This window comes from Rutidosis leptorrhynchoides, chromosome 4, assembly GCF_046630445.1.
Source record: "Rutidosis leptorrhynchoides isolate AG116_Rl617_1_P2 chromosome 4, CSIRO_AGI_Rlap_v1, whole genome shotgun sequence".
NCBI classification, from domain to species: domain Eukaryota; kingdom Viridiplantae; phylum Streptophyta; class Magnoliopsida; order Asterales; family Asteraceae; genus Rutidosis; species Rutidosis leptorrhynchoides.
The window spans coordinates 526247718-526272967 of NC_092336.1; the positions used below are offsets into that span (position 1 = coordinate 526247718).

The window sequence follows — 25250 nt, forward strand, 5'->3', positions numbered from 1 at the left end:
ATTAAGAGTAGTCAATAGTATCTCGTAGCATAATATGAACTCATTTATAAAAGCTTTTTCTTCATATTAGCGTTTTATAAGTTTAAATTCGGGTACTACCAACCCGTTAAGTTCATACTTAGTAGCTAATATACAATTCAACTACTACAATTCCATATGAAAAACTAATTATAATAATATATCACATACAAATATTCTTCAAACTTACAACTTCGCTATATTACATATAACATGAAATATAGTACACTATGATACAGGACAGTTTTGAAGATAAATCTAGTTAATACGCAAGTTGTTCAGCAAAGGAAATAAAGACACGTAATTCATAAGTCCAGAAACAAGTCATGCATTCTGATTTTACTAAGACGAGTTCCCATCCTTGTTCTTGTGGAAAATAACCGTTATGACCATTAGCTAGGCAGCATGTTGTAATGTCGTCAAGGACGAGGGTTTCGTAATGTTCAACAACCCCGTAATAATCTAAAAACCTTGTTTCTCACCCCAACTACTGAATCCGTCACTTGTGGGAAAGTTTTATTTAAAAGCTGCAATCCGATGTTCTTTTTCTCACTTTGGTAAGAAGCGAACATCACTAACCCGTAAGCATAACATGCTTCTTTATGTTGCATGTTAGAAGCTCTTTCTAGTTCACGAAATCCTATGTTAGGATATGTTTAGTCAAAACAGGTTCTTAACCCGTAGCGTAAAATTGCATTTGGGTTCCCCGCATTTAACGCTTTAAAGAAAACATGGCGTAACTTAAAGTCTCCCCAATGTGATATACCCCACCTATCAAAGGAAAGCCTTTTATAAACTAAGGCATTTCTAGAAAGTCTTTCAAATGTTTGACAAGTTAATTTCGCCATAACTAAATGTGCTGATGAATTCTGACCGACTCTAAACAAGATTTCCTCAATCGTATCCTGTGGTAGGTCTTCTAAAATATTAGGTTGTCTACCCTTAACGTCCATTTTGTTTTTATACTGTAAAATAGACAAGGATTAGGTTCGTAATAACAAACAATACAAGCAATTTTTACATAGAACATAAAAGTACAAGCATACTACAATACATTTATTACATAACATGCTCACACCCCTCTAATCTGAATCACTGGTTTCTTCTTCTTCGGACTTGGTTCTTTTTCCTAATCTTCTAAAGATATATGATGTTCCTCTAATACGAGTCGTCATTTTCCACATTGGTTTAGAAAAACCTGGTGGTTTAGAGGTTCCCGGGTTATTGTCATGATATTGAAAATACGGGTGTTGACGGTACATATAAAGTTCATCGGGGTCGGAATCAGATTTCTCTATTTTGATGCCTTTTCCCTTATTATTTTCTTTTGCCTCATTAAATTGGGTCAGGGTAATTTCTATAACATCATCGGAATCCTCATCAGGATCCGATTCATCGAAAAATTGGTAATTTTCCCAATATTTTGCTTCCTTAGCTAAAACACCATTGACCATTATTAACTTTGGTCCATTGGTTGAGGATTTTCTTTTATTTGACCGGTTTTCTGTGGTTCCTACTATTCCCCCCTCCGGAACCTCTTCTTCTTCCAGTTCCTCTTCTTTTGGTTCCTCTTCTTCCGGTTCCTCTTCTTCCGGTTCCATTTCCTCTTCTTCCGGTTCTTCGGGAACTTGTGAATCTTGCCAATATATATTCGACTCTTCGTTATTATTAGGTAAGTCAATTGGATTTGTGCTAGAGGTAGACATCTATCACACAATATCAAACATGTTAAGAGATTAATATATCACATAATATTTACATGTTAATAATATATAGTTTCCAACAAAAATGTTAAGCAATCATTTTTAAAGAAAACACGGTCGAAGTCCAGACTCACTAATGCATCCTAACAAACTCGATAAGACACACTAATGCAAATTTTCTGGTTCTCTAAGACCAACACTCGGATACCAACTGAAATGTCCCGTTCATATTGATTATAAACGTTCCATATTAATTGATTTCGTTGCGAGGTTTTGACCTCTATATGAGACGTTTTTCAAAGACTGCATTCATTTTTAAAACAACCATAACCTTTATTTTATCAATAAATGTTTTAAAAGCATTACTTAGATTATCAAATAATGATAATCTAAAATATACTGTTTATACATGACCATTACATAATGGTTTACAATAGAAATATATTACATCGACATATGTTTCTTGAATGCAGTTTTTACACAATATCATACAAACATGGACTCCAAATCTTGTCCTTATTTTAGTATGCAACAGCGGAAGCTCTTAGTATTCACCTGAGAATAAACATGCTTTAAACATCAACAAAAATGTTGGTGAGTTATAGGTTTAACCTATATATATCAAATCGTAACAATAGACCACAAGATTTCATATTTCAATACACATCCCATACATAGAGATAAAAATCATTCATATGGTGAACACCTGATAACCGACATTAACAAGATGCATATATAAGAATATCCCCATCATTCCGGGACACCCTTCGGATATGATATAAATTTAGAAGTACTAAAGCATCCTGTACTTTGGATGGGGTTTGCTAGGCCCAATAGATCTACCTTTAGGATTCGCGTCAATTAGGGTGTCTGTTCCCTAATTCTTAGATTACCAGACTTAATAAAAAGGAGCATATTCGATTTCGATAATTCAACCATAGAATGTAGTTTCACGTACTTGTGTCTATTTTGTAAATCATTTATAAAACCTGCATGTATTCTCATCCCAAAAATATTAGATTTTAAAAGTGGGACTATAACTCACTTTCACAGATATTTCCTTCCTCGGAAATAAGACTTGGCCACGGATCAATTCACGAACCTATACAAATATGTACATATATATCAAAGTATGATCAAAATATAATTACAACCATTTTTATTATGTTTTAAAGATTTGAGTGTATTAAGTCAGCTGTCCTCGTTAGTAACCTACAACTAGTTGTCCACAGTTAGATGTACAGAAATAAATCGATATATATTATCTTGAATCAATCCACGACCCAGTGTATACACGTCTCAGGCTAGATCACAACTCAAAGTATATATATTTTTGGAATCAACCTCAACCCTGTATAGCTAACTCCAACATTACTGCATATAGAGTGTCTATGGTTGTTCCAAATAATATATATACATGGGTCGATATGATATGTCAAAACATTTGCATACGTGTCTATGGTATCCCAAGATTACATAATATATTAGAATACATGTATAATACAATATAAGTTAGCTAGGATATAATTTGTATAGATTTGTTAAACATTTCCCGTAGCTAAAAAGATCAAAAATATCCAATCTTGTTTTACCCATAACTTCTTCATTTTAAATCCGTTTTGAGTGAATCAAATTGCTATGGTTTCATATTGAACTCTAATTTAAGAATCCAAACAGAAAAAGTATAGGTTTATAGTCAAAAATTTAAGTTACATGTCAATTACTAAAGAGGTAGTCATTTCCGTTGAAAGAACGACATCTTGATGACCATTTTGAAAAACATACTTTCACTTTGAGTTTAACCAAGATTTTTGGATATAGTTTCATGTTCATATGAAAAATCATTTTTCCAGAAGAACAACTTTTAAATCAAAGTTTATCTTAGTTTTTAATTATCCAAACCAAAACAGCCCCCGGTTTCACTACGACGGCGTATATCCGATTTTATGGTGTTCATCGTGTTTCCAGGTTTTAAATCATTAAGTTAGCATATCCTGTAGATATATAACATGTGTTTAGTTGATTTTAAAAGTCAAGTTAGAAGGATTAACTTTTGTTTGCGAACAAGTTTAGAATTAACTAAACTATGTTCTAGTGATTACAAGTTTAAACCTTCGAATAAGATAGCTTTATATGTATGAATCGAATGATGTTATGAACATCATTACTACCTCAAGTTTTCTGGATAAAACTACTAGAAATGAGAAAAATGGATCTAGCTTCAAAGGATCCTTGGATGGCTTGAAAGTTCTTGAAGCAGAATCATGACACGAAAACAGTTCAAGTAAGATTTTCACTCGAAATAAGATTGTTATAGTTGTAGAAATTGAATCAAAGTTTGAATATGAATATTACCTTGAATTAGAAAGATAACCTACTGTAAATAACAAAGATTCCTTGATCTTAGATGATTACTTAGAATGGATTAGAAAGCTTGGAAGTAAACTTGCAAACTTGGTAGTATTCTTGATTTTTATGAAACTATACTTATGGAATTTATGAAGAACACTTAGAACTTGAAGATAGAACTTGAGAGAGATCAATTATATGAATAAAATTGAAGAATGAAAGTGTTTTTAGGTGTTTTTGGTCGTTGGTATATGGATTAGATATAAAGGATATGTAATTTTGTTTTCATGTAAATAAGTCATAAATGATTACTAATATTTTTGTAATTTTATGAGATATTTCATGCTAGTTGCCAAATGATGGTTCCCACATGTGTTAGGTGACTCACATGGGATGCTAAGAGCTGATCATTAGAGTGTATATACCAATAGTACATACATCTAAAAGCTGTGTACTGTACGAGTACGAATACGGGTGCATACGAGTAGAATTGTTGATGAAACTGAACGAGGATGTAATTGTAAGCATTTTTGTTAAGTAGAAGTACTTTGATATGTGTCTTGAAGTCTTTAAAAAGTGTAAGAATACATATCAAAACACAACATGTATATACATTCTAATAGAGTCGTTAAGTCTTCGTTAGTCGTTACATGTAAGTGTTGTTTTGAAACCTTTAAGTTAACGATCTCAATTAATGCTGTTAACCCAATGTTTATTATATCAAATGAGATGTTAAATTATTATATTATCATAATATTATGATGTATGAATATCTTAGTATGATATATATACAGTTAAATGTCGTTACAACGATAATCGTTACATATATGTCTCGTTTCGAAATCATTAAGTTAGTATTCTTATTTTTACATATGTAGTTCATTGTTAATATACTTAATGATATATTTACTTATCATTTAACATAATTAACCAAGTGTATCAATATCTTAATATGATTCATATGTACCTAGTAAGACGTTGTTATAACGATAATCGTTATATATATCGTTTTCGAGTTTCTTAACTTAGTAATCTCATTTCTTATGTATATCACACATTGTTAATATACTTAGTGAGATACTTACTCATCATAATCTCATGTCAACTATATATATATGTCTATATATATCACAACATGTATTTTTTACAAATTTGTAACGTTCGTGAATCGCCGGTCAACTTGGGTGATCAATTGTCTATATGAAACTTACTTCATTTAATCAAGTCTTAACAAGTTTGATTGCTTAACACGTTAGAAACATTTAGTCATGTAAATATCAATCTCAATTAATATATATAAACATGAAAAAGTTCGTATCACTACAATTCAGACCTGACATTCTACCAAACACATTTGTAAAATTTGATGGTGACAAAAAGATTTTAACCAATGCTTTTGTAAGGTCATTAGATCCTGTTGAACCTTCTGAGACTATAATACTTGAAAGTAAAAATCCATTAGAGTCTGAACTTTTGAAACCTTCAGACTCTAGCATTTTAGTCTCTCAAAATAATAGTGTATGTCCTGACCTAGAATCTGACACCCAAGAGTCAAGTTGCAATAACAACTCTGAATCATCCTCTGAAACTGACACTTGTCCAGATTCAAAAGGGTTAACTAAAAGAAGGTCAAAGTCAAAACAAGCTAAGACTATTCAAAAACTCAAAAAGAAAATTTTTAAGCTCAATGAAAAAATCAAGAGTCAAGAAAAACCTTCAGTTAAAAGAACATCTTGTTTTCCTAAGGAAATTAAAAAGATATGAAAACTCAAAGTTTGTAAAAATAAAAGTGTCTTAAAATCTGTTAAGGACAAGTTGATCTGGATTGGAAACAAAGCTTTTGTTTGGAGAGTGAAGAGCACTCCAATTGAACCCACTGAAAAGTGGGTTCCCCTTAAAAACTAATCATTCTCTTCTGTTTGTGTCTTGTGTAGCAGGGTAACATGTGGTATCTGAATAGTGGTTGCTCAAGACATATGACTGGATGCAAAGAGCATCTTGTAGGGTTTATTGAAGAAAAGGGTCCCTCTGTAAGATATGGGGATAATTCTGTTACAAAGACAATTGGTTATGGTACTATTAAAGCTGGAAATGTTACATTTAAGAAAGTTGCTTTAGTTGAAGGGCTGAAACATAATCTGCTGAGTGTGAGCCAAATTGCTGATGAAGACTGTGAGATCAGAATTAGTAAGAAAGCTGGTATTATTTATGATCCTAAAGGTAGGCCAACTCTTGTGGCCTGGAGATTTCAAAATGTGTATATGCTGGATCTAGAATCTGTTGATGCTAGAATTGAGACATGTCTGTACTCTCAGACTGTCCCAGAACTTAATTTGCTTTGGCACAAAAGGCTTTCTCATCTTAATTTCAAAAGTATCAATGAGCTTTCCAAAAAGAAGCTTGTAAGAGGTCTTCTACAACAACCTTTCAAGAAAGATAAACCTTGTTCTGCTTGTATTATGGGTAAACAGACCAAAACAAAGTTTCCCTCAAAAACCCTAGCTACCATTAGTGTTCCACTTCACATGCTTCACATGGATCTGTTTGGTCTAATGAACACTAGTAGTCTGGGTGGAAAAAGATATACTTTGGTAATTGTTGATGAGTATTCCAAATTTACATGGGTTATTTTCTTAGCTGCAAAGAGTGATGCTCCTGAAGAAATCATCAACTTGATCAAGAAAGAGCAGGTGCAGAAGGGTGTTCTTGTCAAACAGTTGAGAAGTGATCATGGTACTTAGTTCAAAAATGTTACATTAATTGATTTTTGTGTAGAGTCTGGAATTGATCAAAATTTCTCTGCTGTTAGAACTCAACAACAAAATGGAGTTGCTGAAAGAAGAAATAGGACACTCATTGAAGCAGTCAGAACCATGCTATGTCAATCAAATGTTGCCCTAAGGTTCTGGGCTGAAGCTGTCAATACAGCATGTTACACTCAAAATAGGTCCTTGATTGTGAAGAAACATGGTAAAACTCCTTATGAGTTATATCATAAAAAGGTGCCTACTATTCATTACTTCCATGTTTTTGGGTGTAAATGCTATATTTTAAATCAAAGAGATCAGCTTGATAAGATGAGGCCAAAGTCTGATGAAGATATATTTATGGGATATTCTTCTGTATCCAAAGCATATAGAGCATATAATCAGAGGAGAATGAAGATTGAAGAATCCATTAATGTTTCCTTTGATGAAAGTTCTTTAAAAATGGATCAGTCATGTAGTACTGAGCTATCTGCACTTAGTGAATTATCTAATTTAATTTCAGGGAATAGTGGTCAGACTCAAGATTCAGAGTCTGAGTCAGATGAACCAAATTTGTCTGGATTGAGAAATAAAGTTGCAGATGATACTCACACAGAAGAACCTTCACAGGAAGAAGAATCTGTTGTCAATCAAGAAAGTGGTGATCAGTCATCAAATACCACTTTGGATCTCATTGTTTCTACTAGAAAATCATCTAGAAACATAGTTCCTCCAAAGCATTTTGAGGATTATGTTGTGGATCCTACAGGTCTGCCTAAACCTAGTTCTTCTTCACAGACACCTGTGTCTGATTTTGCTATAGCAAATTACTGCTTCTTTTCTTGTTTTCTTTCACTAATTGAGCCTAAAGAAGTATATGAAGCATTGGCTGACAATGATTGGGTTGAAGCTATGACTGAAGAATTGACAGAATTTAAAAGGAATGATGTTTGGAAATTGGTTCCAAAGCCTGCTGATAAAACTGCAATAGGCACAAAATGGGTTTTTTTAGAAACAAGGTTGATAAAGATGGTATTGTAATCAGAAATAAAGCAAGGTTGGTTGCTAGGTACAGATAAGAAGAAGGAATAGACTATGATGAGACTTTTGCTCCTGTTGCTAGAATTGAAGCAATTAGACTGTTTCTGGCATATGCTGCTCACAAAGATTTTAAGGTGTTTCAAATGGATGTGAAGAGTGCTTTCCTGAATGGTAAATTGCAAGAAGAGGTTTATGTGAAACAACCTCCTGGTTTTGTAAGTAAGAAATTTCCTAAGCATGTTTACAGATTGAAGAAAGCATTGTATGGTCTGAAGCAAGCTCCCAGAGCCTGGTATGATACCTTGTCAACATTTCTTCTAGAAAAGAACTTTTCCAGAGGAGCCATTGACAAGATTTTGTTTATCAAAAAGGACAAAGGTGATGTGTTACTTGTTCAAATTTATGTTGATGACATTATTTTTGAGTCTACAAATTCACACTTAAGAAAATGGTTTTCTGACATTATGTCTGAAGAGTATAGAATGAGTAATTTATGTACTTTAAACTATTTTCTTGGGTTGCAAATAAAACAGAGTTCTGAAGGCATTTTTATTAACCAAAGTAACTACATTTCTGACATGTTAACTAAATTTGGTTTTAAAAATTGTTCTACTTTAAGAACTCCAATGAGTGTTTCTGAAAAGCTTGATAAAGATGAATCTGGAAAACTCACTTGTCAATCAACCTATAGAGGTATGATTGGATCTTTACTATATTTAACTGCAAGTAGACCTGATATAATGTTTGCTACATGTCTTTGTGCACGTTACCAATCCGATCCTAGGGAGTCTCATTATAAAGCTGTGAAAAGAATTTTTTTAGGTACTTAAAAGGTACCCCTAACCTGGGTCTTTGGTACTTTAAAGACTCAGGGCTTGATCTAATTGGTTACACAGATGCAGACTATGCAGGTTGTAAATTAGACAGAAAAAGCACTTCTGGTGGATGTCAATTGCTAGGTGAAAAATTGGTCAGCTGGTCTAGTAAAAAGCAGAATTCTGTGGCCACTTCCACAGCAGAAGCTGAATATGTTGCTGCAGGAAGTTGTTGTGCTCAGTTACTTTGGATGCAACATCAACTTCTGGATTTTGGGATAACATTGACTAACACTCCAATAATGTGTGACAATGAAAGTGCAATTGCTATTTCTGAGAATCCAGTGTTTCACTCAAGAACCAAGCATATTGAAATCAGGCATCATTTTATAAGGGATTGTGTTGAAAAGGGCAAAGTGTTTTTAAAGCATATTGGAACTAAGGATCAATTGGCAGATATTTTCACTAAAGCACTTCCTGAGGAAAGACATTTTTATCTTCTTGGACAACTTGGAATGTTAAATCCATCAATTGAAATGTTGTCCAGTGATGATACTCTCTAAACTGTTATTGTAAAAAAAAAAAAAAAAATAATTTAGATTCTGGATTACGTCATATTCAGAGTCTGGATGACACCATGTTATTTAGAGTCTGGAAAGGTTTACTCTGTTTGTATTTTTACTGTAAACTTGTTTCCTTCTTTGGTCAATAAAGGTTTTCTTTATTTTATAAAGTAAAAAGTTAAATTTTGAAGAGGGTTAATGGTAACTTTTTGAAATTTTTGTGTCAGAGGTATTTATATTTCCCCTAATTTTCCTTCTTCAAAATCTTCTTCAAATTAATCTTCAAACATAAACCCTAATCCAACTCATTCGATCATCATCTTCTTCAAAACCTCTCTCGGTTTTCATAATTCACTCGTGTTCTTGCAAGTTTTTGATTGAAGCTAATGGCAAATACGAAGTTCATTCCTTTTGTTCTTGTTCCCACCGATAACATGATTAGGGCAAAAGAAATCAGAGGAGAGAAGGATGTGCAGGTTTCAGCTAATAATATGATTGCTTGTGCTACTATTCCTGCGAATTTTGCTAATGAAGGGTATGAGGATTTGGTATTGTTCATGCAAAATCACCCTTTAAAGGAGGCTTTCTTCAAGACAACTATCATGTTTCCAGAGATGTTAGGCAAATTTTGGTATACCTGTGTTGGAAACAGAGAAGCTAAATCTATCACTGGTACTGATAGAGATGGTAACAATTCTTTAACTATTACTGAAAATCATTTAAGAATTGCTTTGGATCTTCCTGTTCAGGATAACTTTGTTAGAACTGTGTCAAGGTCTGCTGTGAGATCTTGTTTTCCTATGGTTGGTCAGCCTTTAACTAATTCTTCTGTTAAGATTAGTATGTTCTCTCCAAGGTGGATGTTTTTGTTATCGAATGTCATTAGAAGTTTGAGCTTCAAATGTGGTACTCTGACCGAGGTTAATGATTTTGAGGCACATCTATTTCATGCTATGGTCACAGGAAATAATATTGATTTTTGCACGTTTAATCTTCAATGAACTCTTGGTTCTCACTGGAAAAACTCCAAGAGATCATAATGTGCCTTTTATCAGGTTTTTAAGTTTAATGTTTGAACAGGCTATGACTTCTGCTTTGTATGATGGGCTTAAAGTGTTTCGTGTGTATGAGTATATCTTTATTCCAGAATGTAGTGTCAGAATGTTTCACAGTCACATTGTGAATGATCAAGAGGTAGCTCTTACTCCTGCTATGTTGCATTGGGTCAATCTTGGCCGTGCAGACCAACCTACAGATTCTGAGCAATCAGGGTCTGCAGGGGCATCATCTTCAGAATCTGAGCAATCAGGGTCTGCAGGAGATCACAACAATGGTCAACCATCTTTAGAATCTGAGCAATCAGATTCTACCCCCACACAAACTCCACCACATGTTGTTTCACAAACAGAGCAGGCTGAAGACATGGGTGAGGAAATCCCACCTCACTCTAACCCATCTTCACCCACTGCTGCTAAGCAAATTATCCACTCAACCCACCTTATGAACCCACCAGTTCATACTGAGAATACCACCATATCTAAAACCTTAGATACTACAGCACTTGTGGATTCACCTAAAAAATTCACTAGGAAGAGTGCTGCACGTACTGCTCCACCACCTCTGCTAGAGGTTGGTGAGAGGAGTGCTTTGACCCAACCTGAACCTGATAGGTTAGTTAACTTGGATACCCACACTACAGTCACTGAGAAAACCCACTCAGTTGACTTACATGAAGAAGTCCCAATCCTGGACTCAAATAATCAAATCCAACAACCTACTACAATGGCCAAGCCAACTTTTACCCCAGACTTAAGTCTGCCACTACCCACCCAAAATATTCCATCCTTACACCTTCTTGCACAGGCTGCCAATATCACACTTATGTCACAGGGTGAGATACAGGCCTCAAAATCTTCTATGTCCAAAGATTAGCTTTCTTTACAACAGGAAGGCTGTGAGGACATACCAACCCTACCCTTATCTTCTGGCACTACTTCTCAGACTGAGGCACCAGTCACCATGGTTGGCCTACATCAGGCTTTGACCAAGTTGACTAAGGAGTTTGATGACAAGCTCTCTGGTGTGCAGTCTAAGATTAATAATCTTAACTTTAATAATAATTTCGTTTCAAAAGATGAGCTGATGGAGGTAAGGAGGTTGGTAGGGGATATGCAGGGGTTGACTAGTACAGGTGGCTCAGGGTCTGTTACAGAAATTAATCACAGGTTGGCTGAGCTGGAGAAAAGAATGGTTGGTGTTGCTGAACTGAGACAATGCTTTACTGGGTTTGCTTCTGATATTTGTTCCCTCAAAAAATCAACAGACTGAAATTTGGAAGGTCATATCTTCTCTGCCTTTAGATGATGTCAAAAAGGGGGAGAAAATAAAGAGGTCAGATGATGCAGGTATTGCAGATGCAGGTTTTGCAAGTGTTGAGGGGGAGCAATCTAAGAGGACTCACATTGAGGGGGAGCAACAAATTGAGGGGGAGAATGTTGTTGATAAGGGTACTGGTGACAAGCAGGGTAATTCTAGTAATGTTGTGGTTGCTGCTACTCAAAGAGGAGATGGTGATCTCAGAGCCCAGATGAACAAGAGATTCAGATTCAGAAGATATGATGGTGATGTTGTGAAAGTTGAAGTTGAAAATCTGAGTTTGAAGCTGTGATTTTGCTGTTAACAATGGCACATTTGCCAGACAGAAGGTTAAGAGTAAAAATGAATCAAATTGTTCGTTTAGGTTTCTGTGAATGGAGAGGCATTGCTGTTTGTATCAAGGAGTATGCAGGGGATCAAATTATTGTGAATGAAGTGTTAAAGAGAGTGTGCATGTTGGTTCACTTGGTATTTGAAGAGGGATTCATCAGTATTAAAGATTATGAAGTGTTTTGTGAAACTTTTAACCTGGAAATGAAGAAGAGAAGAGTTAAGGGACATGTTGAAAGATATGCTGTTCCTGAGCATTTGGAGTTTGTTGATGACAAGTATGTTGAATACTTGGATGGATTGATGATAAAGACTTCTGAAAATCAAAAGATGTTGATTAAATGTGATCAATTTGAAGAAGCGAGCATTGATATGTTAATTAATCTTTTGTCCAGGTGTGAAACAGAGCAAACATTTCCTTTTAGGGTGCAATTGTTGAAACACTTGTATAGCAAGCTGAATGTGTTGAAGAAAATTCATCACTTGAAGAACAAGTGTAAGCTTATCGAAAAGGAGTATGCTAAGGTGGTTAATTAGGTGTACATGTTGTTTTGACATCATCAGATAGGGGGAGATTGTTGGGAAAATGAAAATCTGATGAGTCAAAAACATGCTAGAATCTGGAGATTTAGAGTCTGAAGTTGCAGACTCTGGAATTTACTGAAGTTAACGGTTTGAGATTTCTTGATGCCTAAGCTAAAGAATATTCTGGAGATATGTTTAAAGTTTAAGAAGATTTATTTTGATTCAGTTTTATCTCCAGAAGATTGACTTTAGAGTTATTAGCATATTAGTTTGATTTTTAAGTTTATCTTTTCCATATTTTTAGCTATGTAGTTTTGAAAATCAAATCTCCAGATTTTGTGTTTATCTGTATAAATAGGGACTCGTGTTTTACTTTGAAGATGTACTTTTCACGATCAATATCATTAGTCTTCTATTCTATTATCGTGTTCTCTCAATCTCTGTACTAATAATTCATATCTATTGTTTAAGTGAGAGTCTGGTGTTCATGGTTCAATTACTGTTAACTAATAGATGTATTGTTGTAATCTAATCTAAAGTCAGTTTTCTAAGAACGACTCTACGGTCTAAATCACATCACATGGTATATATACAACTCACAGATATATATGTCTCCAAACCCACAACTTTGTGGTTGATGCGCTCCTCATATACCTATACATGGTCATCAATAGTTCAAAACATGTGGTCTCCTATTATAAATGCTACAGATCCTAGTTTAAGTATTACGTTAATAAATACAACTCTACTAAAACTAGTTAGTAGATAAAGGCAAGAATTAGAATAAACATATTAGTATCGTATACTTCTATTTAAGTCATCATTTAAACGTCTACAGTACTATAATTCACATTTTTTGTAAAACTCTCCTTTCCTAAAATTAATAAGGTTATATATTTTTGAGGTCTAAACCAACTTTAGAAAGTCAAAATTGAAAGAAGTCAAATGGCACCATAACAAAATTGTATACGAGTGTGAAGAGTTGAGTTACTATCTACTACTTTAATTTATTTATGGCCATTTCTTGGATGAATTTTTTCCTGACAAATTGCCACCACTTGGAGACTTGAACATGCCTGAAAGAAAAAAAAATGAAATAATACGGTCTTAATCCCATGGAAAGAAAAAAAAAAAATGATGAACATAACATTTTTAGACAATCACATATGATCCTAGCTGGTAGAATAAAGTTCCTCGATATTGTGATCGATATTGCATGGATGAGTGCACAAGGCCTGATCCTGACCACCAGTGGCGATTTCAGAATCAGAACTCAATGGGGTCCAATTTTTTTTCCAGTACTAATACTATTTGTATGCTATTTTAGTGGTTATTTATCTTTAAAAAACTACAAATTCGAAAATATGTAGGATCCGAGTAGTTAAATTCAGTGGTATCACATACAATTTAAAGGAAAACTATAAATTCTAAAAATATATGGAGTCCTTCAGTTAAATTTAATGGTGTTCTACACAATTTAAAGGGTACATTGTAATAAAAAATTTCGAACTATTGGTGTCCCGTGACCCCACGGACTCCTACTTAGATTCGCCATTGCTGACCACGTCTCGGCTGGTCCCTAACCGAGGCCAATCCCATGAGTTTTTTTTTTTCTTATTTGGTTTAAACATTTGATTTTTAACTAGTACTCTCTTTGCCCCTAATTATTTGTTCATGTTATCCTTATTCCCTCAAACACCGAACTAGTCACACACTAAGCATATCAATTTTTCCAAAAGATTAATTTATATTTTATCTTCTTTTTCATAAAATAGTTATAAGCCTCTAAAAATAAGTATGCAATAACTGGATTTCTCATATTACCCTTAAATTTAAAACTACACAAACAACAAACAAGGCATCTAAGGGGTTAAAGGTAACATTATATTAGTGTAAAGCTGTATTAATGCAATTTTCATAAAACTTGTGTTTCAACTTACTGATAATAATTTAAGACGGGGGAGTACATACTATATCGAAAACTATAATATTAGTAAATTTTCATTTAAAAGAGTATTTTTGAATTTTTATAAAACGTGTGTTTCAACTCAGGTTCACAACAGTTGCATAATACAATCAACTATGGTTCATGTACCTTTAGCAGCTTTAGGAAGATCCTTAGATATCTTTGCTAGTGGACGAGAAATTCTATTGCCTGATTTTGTCCTGTAAAACAGTTATATGTGAGCATTCTAAAATAACTTCATATATCATATAATCATATGTATAATATATATAATTTTATTTATACAAAAGAGTGATAATCTTACTTATTTGGGGCGTGGAATGATTTCGATCCTTCACGAGACGGGCTGCTTTCAACAGAGCTTTCCGAGTCTGTTCCCATCATAAAAAGACAAGTATCATCAGATACAATACTTCACATAATTATTTATGCACCGCCCAAATCCAAACACATTCAAATAATTCTGACCTTCCCCATAAAGTGACGATGGCCCTTTTTTGACGGGTCTATATCCATATCCGTCCAGAGACATACGGCCCCCACGAAGACTGTTTGATCGGTTGTTGTACGGAGATGACCCACCCGAAGAAGACCCGTACCTTGTTGAACGTTGTTTCTCTAAAGAACCACTCGGTGGATGAACTTTTTTCTTATCTTTGATAAATTGTAGCTTTTCAATTTCCTCGTCCTTTTTTGTAATTGTGTATTTGAGTGAAGCCACCTGTTGATTTGGTGATAACGAATTACAAAATCTCAATGTTTAAGTAGTTCATGTTGAATAAAGTTTGAAGGATGATGGCAATGATTTAGACCTCTTTCGTAACATTATAAATTAACAACTACATAATCGTTATAGAGAAAATGGAAGGTGCATTAAAGCACAAGATTAATAGACATCTAATCTATCTAACTTCTAACTCTATATACCAAGAAAGTCATAATAAGGCTAGCGTATTCAATTTCAACCGTTAGATGATTATTTTAATCATAATCTCACCATTGATTTGGGTGATGATGTCATATCTGTCTCTCTACTATTTTTAAACCATTGATTTGGATTTCAACTATTGAATTGAACGAGTTAAAAGCCCGCACGTTGCGGCGGAAGGTAATACTTTCTTTTGTACAATAAAAATAGTGGATGATGATGTCAGCATGACGTCATCACCGTACTTCACTTCATGTTTTAATATAAGGGATAATTTCAACCATTAATTATAATTCCAAACAAAACATTATTTGTCTCCCTCTTAATCTACAAATTGATTGATTATTTGTCTCCCTCCTTAAATACTTATTAACAATTGGTATTTTACCGCGATGTCGCAGGTTATAAATTACTAGTTACACTTAAATTCAAACAACATTTCAAAGTGACATGAATCATAAATTACCTGTTCCATCAACTCCTTTACATCACTGCTCTCTTTATTATTTCGAGCGGGTCCCAGCTCAACCCCAGAGACTCGTTCAGCAAACTTCAAGGTACTTAAACTTTCAATATATGAATTAGCTTCTGGATTAAGCTGTACAAGCATGAGCGTCTTCGCTTGACCACCTGTAACATGAGTAAACTGTGAATAACATAAACTACACGCCATCTGTAATAAAGTTATAAAAGGTTGTTACCTAAGGAGCTTTGAAGGACCTGTGTAAGTTTACTATTTCTGAATGGAACATGAACGCTTTTCTGAGATAACGCAAAGATGACATCACCAAGAGCAGCTAATGATTTATTAATATGTTGTGCTTCTTTAAGCCTGTCTCCTACAACCTCAGACCGATCTATTCTTTCACTTCCTGCAAGATCTACCAAATGAAGACCAGCGTTTAATGACCCACCGTTCTTCAGATCCGTTCCACGAACATGGATCGTCACAACACTGTGCATAAACATTGACATTATTTTTATAAATATAAATTAAAGATCACCATCTATGTTAATGAAGGAGATACATTGGACTTAAAAGATGGAAACTTTGACCCATATGAGAGGGTCAATTTGGGTTAATTTATATACAAATGGGTATAAGAAACTAGCTTATAAAACCCGATTTCTTTAGGTTATACATGTAAAAAGTCCCTCAATAGTATAGTTTTCGTTATATCTTAATGCAAAAATCCTTTTACACCATTATATCGAAATTATTATATTATTATTGAGTAAATAGTTTCTGTAGTTATATTTGACTCATTGGTTAGTTGAAGAAAATTTAGTTGTTTTGGACAATAAACATTTTAGTTTACTTCAACCCAGAACGTTCCGGTTCAACCCATACTAAAAGGTTACGTTTATTGACTTGTAACTAAATCTGGGGTGCCCGCCAGAAATGACTTTATAAAGGATGACACATTTAAAAATATGGAAGTTATATTTCTAGAAGAAAAACTCCTAATCTTGAATTTTAAAGCTAAAAGTTCTGACCTTTGACGCATGCATCATTATGACATAATTATGAAATAAAGTACCTGTGAGATCTGCTGCTTCTTTCATTCATGGTTGTACTACTTCTAGCTCGGTTTTTAAACCCAATTTCCATTAGTCCCAAAACATCGGATGGTTCATTAACTTGCCGCATGCTAGCATCCGGAACAGCTAAACTTGAGGTTGCTAAGATCCCAAGTGTTCGCAAGTCAAAGGTAAAACATGTTTCTTCAATTTACTAGACAACATTTATGGTCTCTCTATGTTAATAAATGACACCATATTTTGTCATTTTGTAAAAGCATTTTTTATTTTTTACCATCAAGAAAATGCATGAAAAATACCATATGTTAGATGCAATTTATAAGAAACAGACATTTTGGTCTGTCAAAGTTCATAAATGACATCATTGGTAACCATGCTATATCACAAACATATATTTTAAACATCAGGAAAATGCATTAGAAGTACCCTTAAGTATCGCATATTTCAAACCAATTGTTTATAGAAGAAGGGCCAAACGGGGACATTAAAACATTATTTATTTGATAAAAGTTCAAATGGGTCGAAGGGAGAATTATATTTCAGGTAAACCCAACGTACCGACCCGTTTTGCCTTGTTATCCAACATGTTTATTTTTCCACATCTAAAATGTGTCAAAAGCTTCTAAAATATCATAATATTTGGGTAACCATGCAAGAGTTGCATACCAATGATCTTAGCTATAAAAGGATATTTCTTGTGAGAAGTATCATTTGCTAACAAGTCTCTGACTTGTTCGTTATATATTTCAACCATTTGAACCCCCACCTCATATTTGTACGTGTTTCTACTTTGGGAAATTCTGAAAAGATCATTTAAAGCACGATAATTCACTCCCCATTCTTCTTCAGATCCTTTGTCCGGGCCACTCTGAGATAACAAATCATTAAAAGAACTATAATAAATAGAAATAACGTTAACCATGGATATACAAAGAATCATACCATTGTGTAGGTTTTTCCGGATCCAGTTTGACCATATGCAAATATACACACATTGTATCCATCTAAAACAGATTGAACCAGTTGTTGTATATCTCCATATACCTCAGCTGTCAACATACGTATACAAATATTAGTAAACTTACATGTCTCACATTTGTGTAAAAGTGTATCAACTTCTTTGACATAACATAAAACACAAGTTGTAATAGTAACTTTGTGACAGTAAAATTTGCGATTCAACATATATCACGACTGAAAAACGTAAAAGACATTGATTCAATGTCTATTTTAAATGACTAACTTTCATTTTTCCCGCGAAAAATTCCTTAAACATTAATAGATAGCATTAAAAAAAAAAAAAAACCTTGAGTAGCTGCAGGACCATACACCTTATTGAACTTGAATGACCTATGACTATCTTTCCCTGGTTTGGATGGATTAGCAACAATTAACTCCCCATTTTCACCAATATAATCAATGGTTGATAGTTTGTCGTTTTGACCAGGAAGAAATGGTCTTATCCGGCAGTAAACCCTGATATTTCCTGTTGACCAAAAGCTCATGAGTGCGATGAAAGATTTTATATTATCATAAACTAGCCTCTTAATTCTTGAATTTCATTGGGTAGGATATTGTCATAAATTAACCTTTTAATTCTTGAATTTCATTGTGTAGCTTCCGATTTTCTGAAACAGCATCTTCATAGCTTTTTGCTGCATCTTGCAAAACCTTAACCTTTTTCCCTGATCAACACAAGACTTGTTCATTAGATTATGAATTTACAATACAATTCTAAAGTGAAGGTGGCATTTAGATATAAATGGGTCCATTCGGTCAAAAGGAAACTAGTTGAAAGTCTCGAAAAGTTTACTCTTAAAAATATAAAACCTCCAAAATTGGATAAATTTACAAATAAGATCACCACTCTGTATTAAAGTAATCTACATTTACATAATAATTAAGACACTAATTAGTTCTAAAAAAAATTTGAACTTTTTTCAGAAAACGTGGTATGTGTCAATCCAACTTACCCAAAATTACCCGTGCTGACCGCCTATTTTCCCATCTCTATTCAAAATTACTATGAATGTATCTCGAGAACAAACCAAACCTAAGTGATCAAACTCCTCTGAGTAGTTCTTTTGAGTTTTTAAAAGTTCCTGGCGGACTGATTGAGACGCAAATCTTAGTTCCTGAAACGTAACTTGAATTATCTCGCATATATATCATAAACATGCCAGAATATTATTGATATAACCATGGCCAACCTTGAGCACACCAAGTTGAAATTCTGTAAATGTTTTGTAAATGTGCTCCTTTTTGCTCCACTGTTGACTTTTTGACCGAGATTTAGCTTCAAGTTCTTGCACTGTCATCTTTGATTCATTCAGATGATCTTCAACATCCTTTAGCTTCTTCTCAAGTTCAACTTGAACTTTTTTTGCATCTGCCTCGATTTTCGAGCAGTAATCTTTATGTGATTTCCTGATGTTCTCCATTTCCAACTTCAATTTTGCAATTTCTTCACTTCTGTTATCCTTCTCCTTCATATTTCTCTCCACGTCCTGATCCTCAGCTTTTGATTCATCGTGTAATTTTGTCTTATCTGTCTGAAACATCATTAAATGTTCCGGAAGAGTCATAAAATAAGTATGGACACAAGTAAACAAAGACATTTGTATTGATTTCGAGTTATTAACTATACTGGCAAGATCATGGGTTTCAGATTATCCGTTGTAGTTGATTGGGTGGGTGGCTAATGACCCCCATCAGTGACTTTAGTACTGCCGTAAAAAAAAAGAGTATCCATTGTATCACAAATAACAATTTTCTTAAATATACATATTCTTTACAGGATGTGGAATATACACAAATTTTCACATTGTTCACACTACCAAAATTAGCATAAAATTTCTATGGATCAACAGGGAAATGGATTTTTAAAGGAAGTAGGAAGCAATTTTTTTGTTTTTTTTTTTTTTTTTTTTTGTTTTCGAAGTAGTTGGTCTATTATTAAATATACAATATTTCACCAACGAATATTAAACACCAAATACTCTTTGTTAGAACCCTAGGATAGTAGGATAGATTAGTGTAAATTGTGTATTATTCACTTGTAAATGGGGTATTGATGAGGGCTATAATACCACCCTAGTTCTCCTAACAGCATAGCCATTGTACACTGAGTTTAAAAAGCTTAAAAAGATGTGGAAATTAATAATTTCAATTTTCTCTCTACGCCCGGCCGTCCGGATTTCACCGTCCGGATTTGTTCACCGTCCGAAATTTCCTTCGATCTTATTGTGTTATGATGTAATCGTGATGAATGATTAATTTATCATTCATCAAACGAGTGATAAATGATTAACTTATCATTCATCACTCGTTTTGATTATCATTCATCACTCGTTTTGATGAATGATAAAATTAATCATTCATCATGATTATTATCATTCATCACCGATTTTTGAACGATTTCGAATGTTTTTGGCTTATAAAAATATAGATTAGGAGAGCATTTTGATGCAGATTTATGATTCTAAAAAAAAAAAAAATTTAAAAGCAAAAAAAAAAAAAAAAAAAAAAATTGATTTTGCTTATCCCGTTTGTACCCCAAAAGTTGCTTATCCCTGATCCGTTCCCTATATATATAAGGGAGAGATCAAGGGATAAGCACCCTTTTGAGGATAAGGGATAAGCAAAATTGTTTTTTTATATCTTTAACATTAGAGTTTAGATTATAAATTTTTAAATTTCTGGGGTTAGTATTTATTGTTTAAATTCAGAAAAAAAATATATATAATTTTATTTTTATTCTTACAGAACGTTAACATACATCATATGTATCTTAGCAACTAACATACATCTGATTTATGTTAACTCAGAAGGTTAACATACATCATATGTATGTTAACGAGCTGGTTAAAAAACAATTTCTTTTTTTTATTTTCATAATCTATACAATGAATGTTAATTCCAGACTTTTTTTTCTAAATATGATATTTAATTTTAAATATATAAAAAAAGTCATTTGCTTATCCCTTATCCCCTTAGGGGGTGCTTAGCTTATATATATATATACACACACACATACATATATGCACTCACTCACATGTAAAATTTGGCCCTTGCTACTTCCAGTTCTCGTCACGTCTGCCTACAGCAATAAAAAAAAATCCCTAAGTACATTTTAAGTAAAAGGAAAAGATACTTAATGATAAGGTGCACCATACCTTTATTTGCTCAATCGGGCTCATCATCACCATCTGCAAAACAGAGAATATTGTTGTTAAGTTACTATAGAGACAAATTATTTTATTCCAGTGGACCCGATAATATATCATTCAATAATGCTTACCTTCATGTGATCATACTGGTTAACTCCACCCTGTGACAATGAGAATCAATTAATATGTCCATTGTGAATAAATAGAGGTTAAAGAAAGTACCTTTAACTCTCCACTGTTCCCATTTGCAAGCGCCTCAAGGACTCTAATTCTTGACTGGTATTTTTCTTCGCGAGTTTTAAAAAGATTGTTTTGCTGCATGCGGGAAAAAAAATTCAAATTGACAAAAGAAAACTAACTTTAAAACAGTATTTAACGAGTCTTACAGTTCGTAGATGTTCAGCTTGAGTAGAAATACGCCGTTCAATCTCCTGAACCACTTTCCTCATAAGGCAAGAAACACGCTGGAATAGAATAAATATGATTTTTAGAATAGTCTGCTATAGATTCAGGTGGCAGTTAGAAGTAGGTTGATCTGGTATGTGTTTTATCTCACGAGATAAACGAAAAGATATAGGTAAAATGGGAATGACTCAAAAAAATCAGAAAAGTTAAACAAAGGTCGAACGAAGTCTAGTTCTAATGAATACAAACACCTAGCTGGTTTTATTCAAGAATCTTGTTATTGTAATAAATGAAATTTGGTAGCCAGAATTTACACACCCTTTTACCCGCCCATCTTGACACATCTAACTACATCGATGGTGGTTGTTACTATACCTGGCAACTGAGACCTATACCCTCAAATTTGGGTCAACTGGGTCTTGAAAAAATTAGGTCCGGCAATGTAAACCGAAACTTAAAAAAAGTTCCAATGGGTTTCAAATGGGTCCTATACAAATTATAAAGAAATGGGTCCAATGGGTATCAAATCCTGAAGCTCAATAAATAGAGACAGGTCTAATGGGTATTGTGAATGGGTCAAATGGGTTGACCATAATAAGTTTCATCCGTCAACATTTATGAAAGCATTCACGGTTATATCAATTATTATGTATATTAATATTTAATATTTTCTTATATATAATAAATATAAACTATAATAAATAAATAAATAATAATAATAACTAAAATAATATAATAAATGTAAAAAATCAAATGTAAAGGTATATGACCCGTTTGGACCCATTTGACTGATGACCTGTTTCGACCTATTACCCAACCCGACCCAACCTAACCCATTTGGACCTGTTTAAAATTTGAACCATGACCCATTTCAACCCAAACCCGTTTTGAGTCTTTTGACCCATGACCCATTTCAACCCAAACCTGTTTTGACCCGTTACCCAAACCGACCCGTTTGCCAGCTATAGTTGTTACACAGTGAAACCTATTCCTAATAACATACCTGAGGTATTTCACCATTCTTCCTGCTGATGCTTTCATCTAGAATACCATTAACCATGCTCAGTAGCGACTGTGTAGGAGCAATCTAGGAACAATAAGATTTTAAGTTACAGGAGTGAAATAATAAAAAATAATATACTTTGACAAGATATCTAAGATGGGAGACTTTCAGGAAATTACATCCAAACTGTTCGATTTCATGAATTCTGAGATTTTTGCTGCAGGAAGATCAGAGTAGCCACCATGTTTCATTTGAAACACTTCATGAAATTTATGTCCAGCCTGATGCATCAATGCACTTGTAGGCTCTGCAGAAAGGCATGTAAACATTAAAATCCTATGTGAAATCTTTTACAAATAAAAAAAACAAAAACAAGAACGTAAGAGGTTGCGAATATAGAGAGGTTGGGTACAATATAATTTTACATGGGGTTGAACCATGTAAGTGTAGGTTGACCTGATACACTTTTTTATCTGCAAATCCTTATATAACTTAAACTAGCATGTCAAACATGACAAGACATATGCTTTCAATGACATACTAATGTTTTTTAAACACTGACTTTTCAGGTTAGGTGGTTAAACTTTTCGCAAAACGTCGTGCAGGTTTTTCAGCTCATTTGACTCGTTATTTATCTATACATAAGCAAATAGTGTTACTTTCATGAGTATAAAAGGAAGAGCGATAGAGTACCCGATATCGCAGGGCTGCGTAGGGACCGCTGATACTTTCGAGGAGAAAGTTCTTCATGGAAAGTATCACTTGTTCCGCTTTGTTCGTCTACGTGTTTCCATCTCAAAGAGTCGATTCCCCAACTTCTTGGTGACGTGGCAGTAGGACTGCCTATTGCAACCTTTGGCATAAAATGTGCTTTCAGCGTTAAAAGACACTCCCATACTAATTTCATGGATCCCTGGACCATATAAAACAAAAGTAGAATCACTTGTTTTGATGCAAATGGGCATAAATTGCTATCTCTAACGGTAACTCAATAGTTCAGTGGTAGAAATTTGACATTTGTGTAGCTTAAATTCATTTCATTTCTGTCAAAAGATTCAAATCTATCACATTTTATATCTTTGACTCGTTACCAAAAGAGCACAAGTCAATTCACCTTCATGCAAATGGGCTGAAATTGCTACCTCTAACAGTAACTTAAAGGTTTGTATCTACAACATGCAATTTATTGTTACCTTTTCCAGATCTGATAAATTAAAATGGGGTAGACCCATGTCATCCATAGCTGTAAGAAACTTGTGAACATTTTCTGATTGTGCTTCTGGTGACTGAGCAGGATTACCAAACTAAACAAAAATATAATACGAAAATATAATCAAATCTTCAATGAACATAATATGAATACAATCATAACTTACATTCAATTGATTCATAATATTCTACCTCAATACCGGATCCCGGTTTAAGTCTGTTAATAAGTCGACAAAGAATAGTACCATCAACAAAAAACGCTCGCAACTCCTTGTCTGAAGCATTAATAGGAAGATTTAAATTTGGGAGTGTGTTATTCAACCATTCTATCGCCGCTGTTTTCGTCTTAGCTATGGAACAAAAACTTAGTTAACAAATCACTAAAATCATTATATTATATAACCACATAATAATGATATATATATTAGTAAAGAGTATAGACAGTAGCCGACTCACAATCGTTAACTGATGTAGGCTCAAAGACGTCACTACTAGCAGATGAATCCGAAATGTTAAGTCTACCGTAATCTTTCGTCTCGTGATCCATACTTTAAGTTCCTATATAGCACTTGTTTTAGGCATCTGGCAACACAAAAAAAGTTGTTTAAATGAGGTATGAACTATCATTACAAGGAAAGAAATAGCATACACATTATGGATTTGCACTACACCACATTCTATTGTTTTAAACCAAAAAAGCTTCGTTTAAGCCTGCAAATGCGAGAAGTTTATCTTTAGCTACAACCAGTGCTACTAACAATTTGCTAATGTGTTTAGCTATAATTGATCATAAGTTATTATATGCATTATGTATATTCAGTACCAAAGTAAAAAACAAATAGCTATTTCTAGCTTTTAGACAATTAGTACCTTACTTGTAACTTATAATTTATAAAAGGGGTATACATGTTCATGAAGTTATATTCATTTATAATTAATTTATGAACATGAAAAAAAAAAAAAAAAAAAAGAATTTTGACACCAAGCAATAAAAGAAAACTGTCAATCACATTATTATACGCCAAAGGCTTTGCAAATCATAACATGCAAATAGCAGGTTAAACAACAAACAGTTGGTGGGCATCATCTGAAAATCATAATGATTCAAAACAAACACGCCCATTATCAATAAAATCAAATAAAATCATTATAATTCAAAGAATCGGCGAACAAACCTAAGATAAACAGAATCAGAGAGAAAAGGGAAGCAAAAACGCAAGAATTTTAATATTTTATGATTCTGGTTGAATTGTGAAAAAACGGGTGGTTGAAATTCTAAGCGTGAAGCATGAATGTAGGAGAGAATGATTCGGGGATGATTCATGTCTTGAGTAATTGTGGTGTGATATGATCGGTCATTGACGTTACTTAATAATTTCCATAACAGCAAACCCATGAAATCTTATGCTTTTATTTCCCTTCCTATAACAGAACCGTCACCTCTATTGCTGTAAATGAGCCGAGCTACTCGTGAGCTACTCGAAATCGGCTCGTAAAAACCTCGGTTCGAACCGAGCCTAAACGAGCTCGAGCTCGAGCTCGAGCTTAAGTTTGAGATCGT

General features: G+C 33.8%; 1 protein-coding gene across 3 annotated transcripts; it reads right to left on the bottom strand.

The window, feature by feature from the left end:
* Nucleotides 1-13274: 13274 nt before the first annotated feature.
* On the bottom strand, nucleotides 13275-25030 carry LOC139844945 (kinesin-like protein KIN-14K). Of its 3 annotated transcripts, XM_071835165.1 has the most exons (25): nucleotides 24865-25026; nucleotides 24146-24271; nucleotides 23882-24039; nucleotides 23674-23784; nucleotides 23174-23393; nucleotides 22660-22787; nucleotides 22481-22564; nucleotides 21459-21536; nucleotides 21295-21387; nucleotides 21204-21233; nucleotides 21079-21111; nucleotides 20958-21002; nucleotides 19114-19455; nucleotides 18957-19038; nucleotides 18493-18588; nucleotides 18210-18389; nucleotides 17846-17952; nucleotides 17595-17771; nucleotides 16903-17057; nucleotides 16063-16316; nucleotides 15828-15991; nucleotides 14902-15154; nucleotides 14738-14804; nucleotides 14563-14633; nucleotides 13275-13543 (listed from the first exon to the last, which is right to left on the bottom strand). In XM_071835165.1, the coding sequence occupies exons 2-25, from the start codon at nucleotides 24234-24236 to the stop codon at nucleotides 13479-13481; spliced, it is 3084 nt and encodes a 1027-aa protein (XP_071691266.1). In that variant the 5' UTR covers nucleotides 24237-24271; nucleotides 24865-25026; the 3' UTR covers nucleotides 13275-13478. The 3 variants fall into 3 exon arrangements, 2 of the variants coding, with proteins under 2 accessions (XP_071691266.1, XP_071691267.1); XR_011758137.1 differs by lacking the exons at nucleotides 13275-13543; nucleotides 14563-14633; nucleotides 14738-14804 and having other exon boundaries at nucleotides 15027-15154; nucleotides 16082-16316; nucleotides 24865-25030; XM_071835166.1 differs by lacking the exons at nucleotides 13275-13543; nucleotides 14563-14633; nucleotides 14738-14804; nucleotides 14902-15154 and having other exon boundaries at nucleotides 15835-16007; nucleotides 24865-25030.
* Nucleotides 25031-25250: the final 220 nt, after the last annotated feature.

Excerpts from the sequence above, each read along its gene's own strand:
- LOC139844945 (XM_071835165.1), bottom strand. The coding sequence starts at position 24,236 with ATGGATCACGAGACGAAAGATTACGGTAGACTTAACATTTCGGATTCA. Across the intron at positions 24,040-24,145 it reads GCCTACATCAGTTAACGATT|CTAAGACGAAAACAGCGGCG; the intron begins GTGAGTCGGCTA and ends TTTGTTCCATAG. Across the intron at positions 13,544-14,562 it reads TCTTCCTAAAGCTGCTAAAG|GCATGTTCAAGTCTCCAAGT; the intron begins GTACATGAACCA and ends TTTTTCTTTCAG.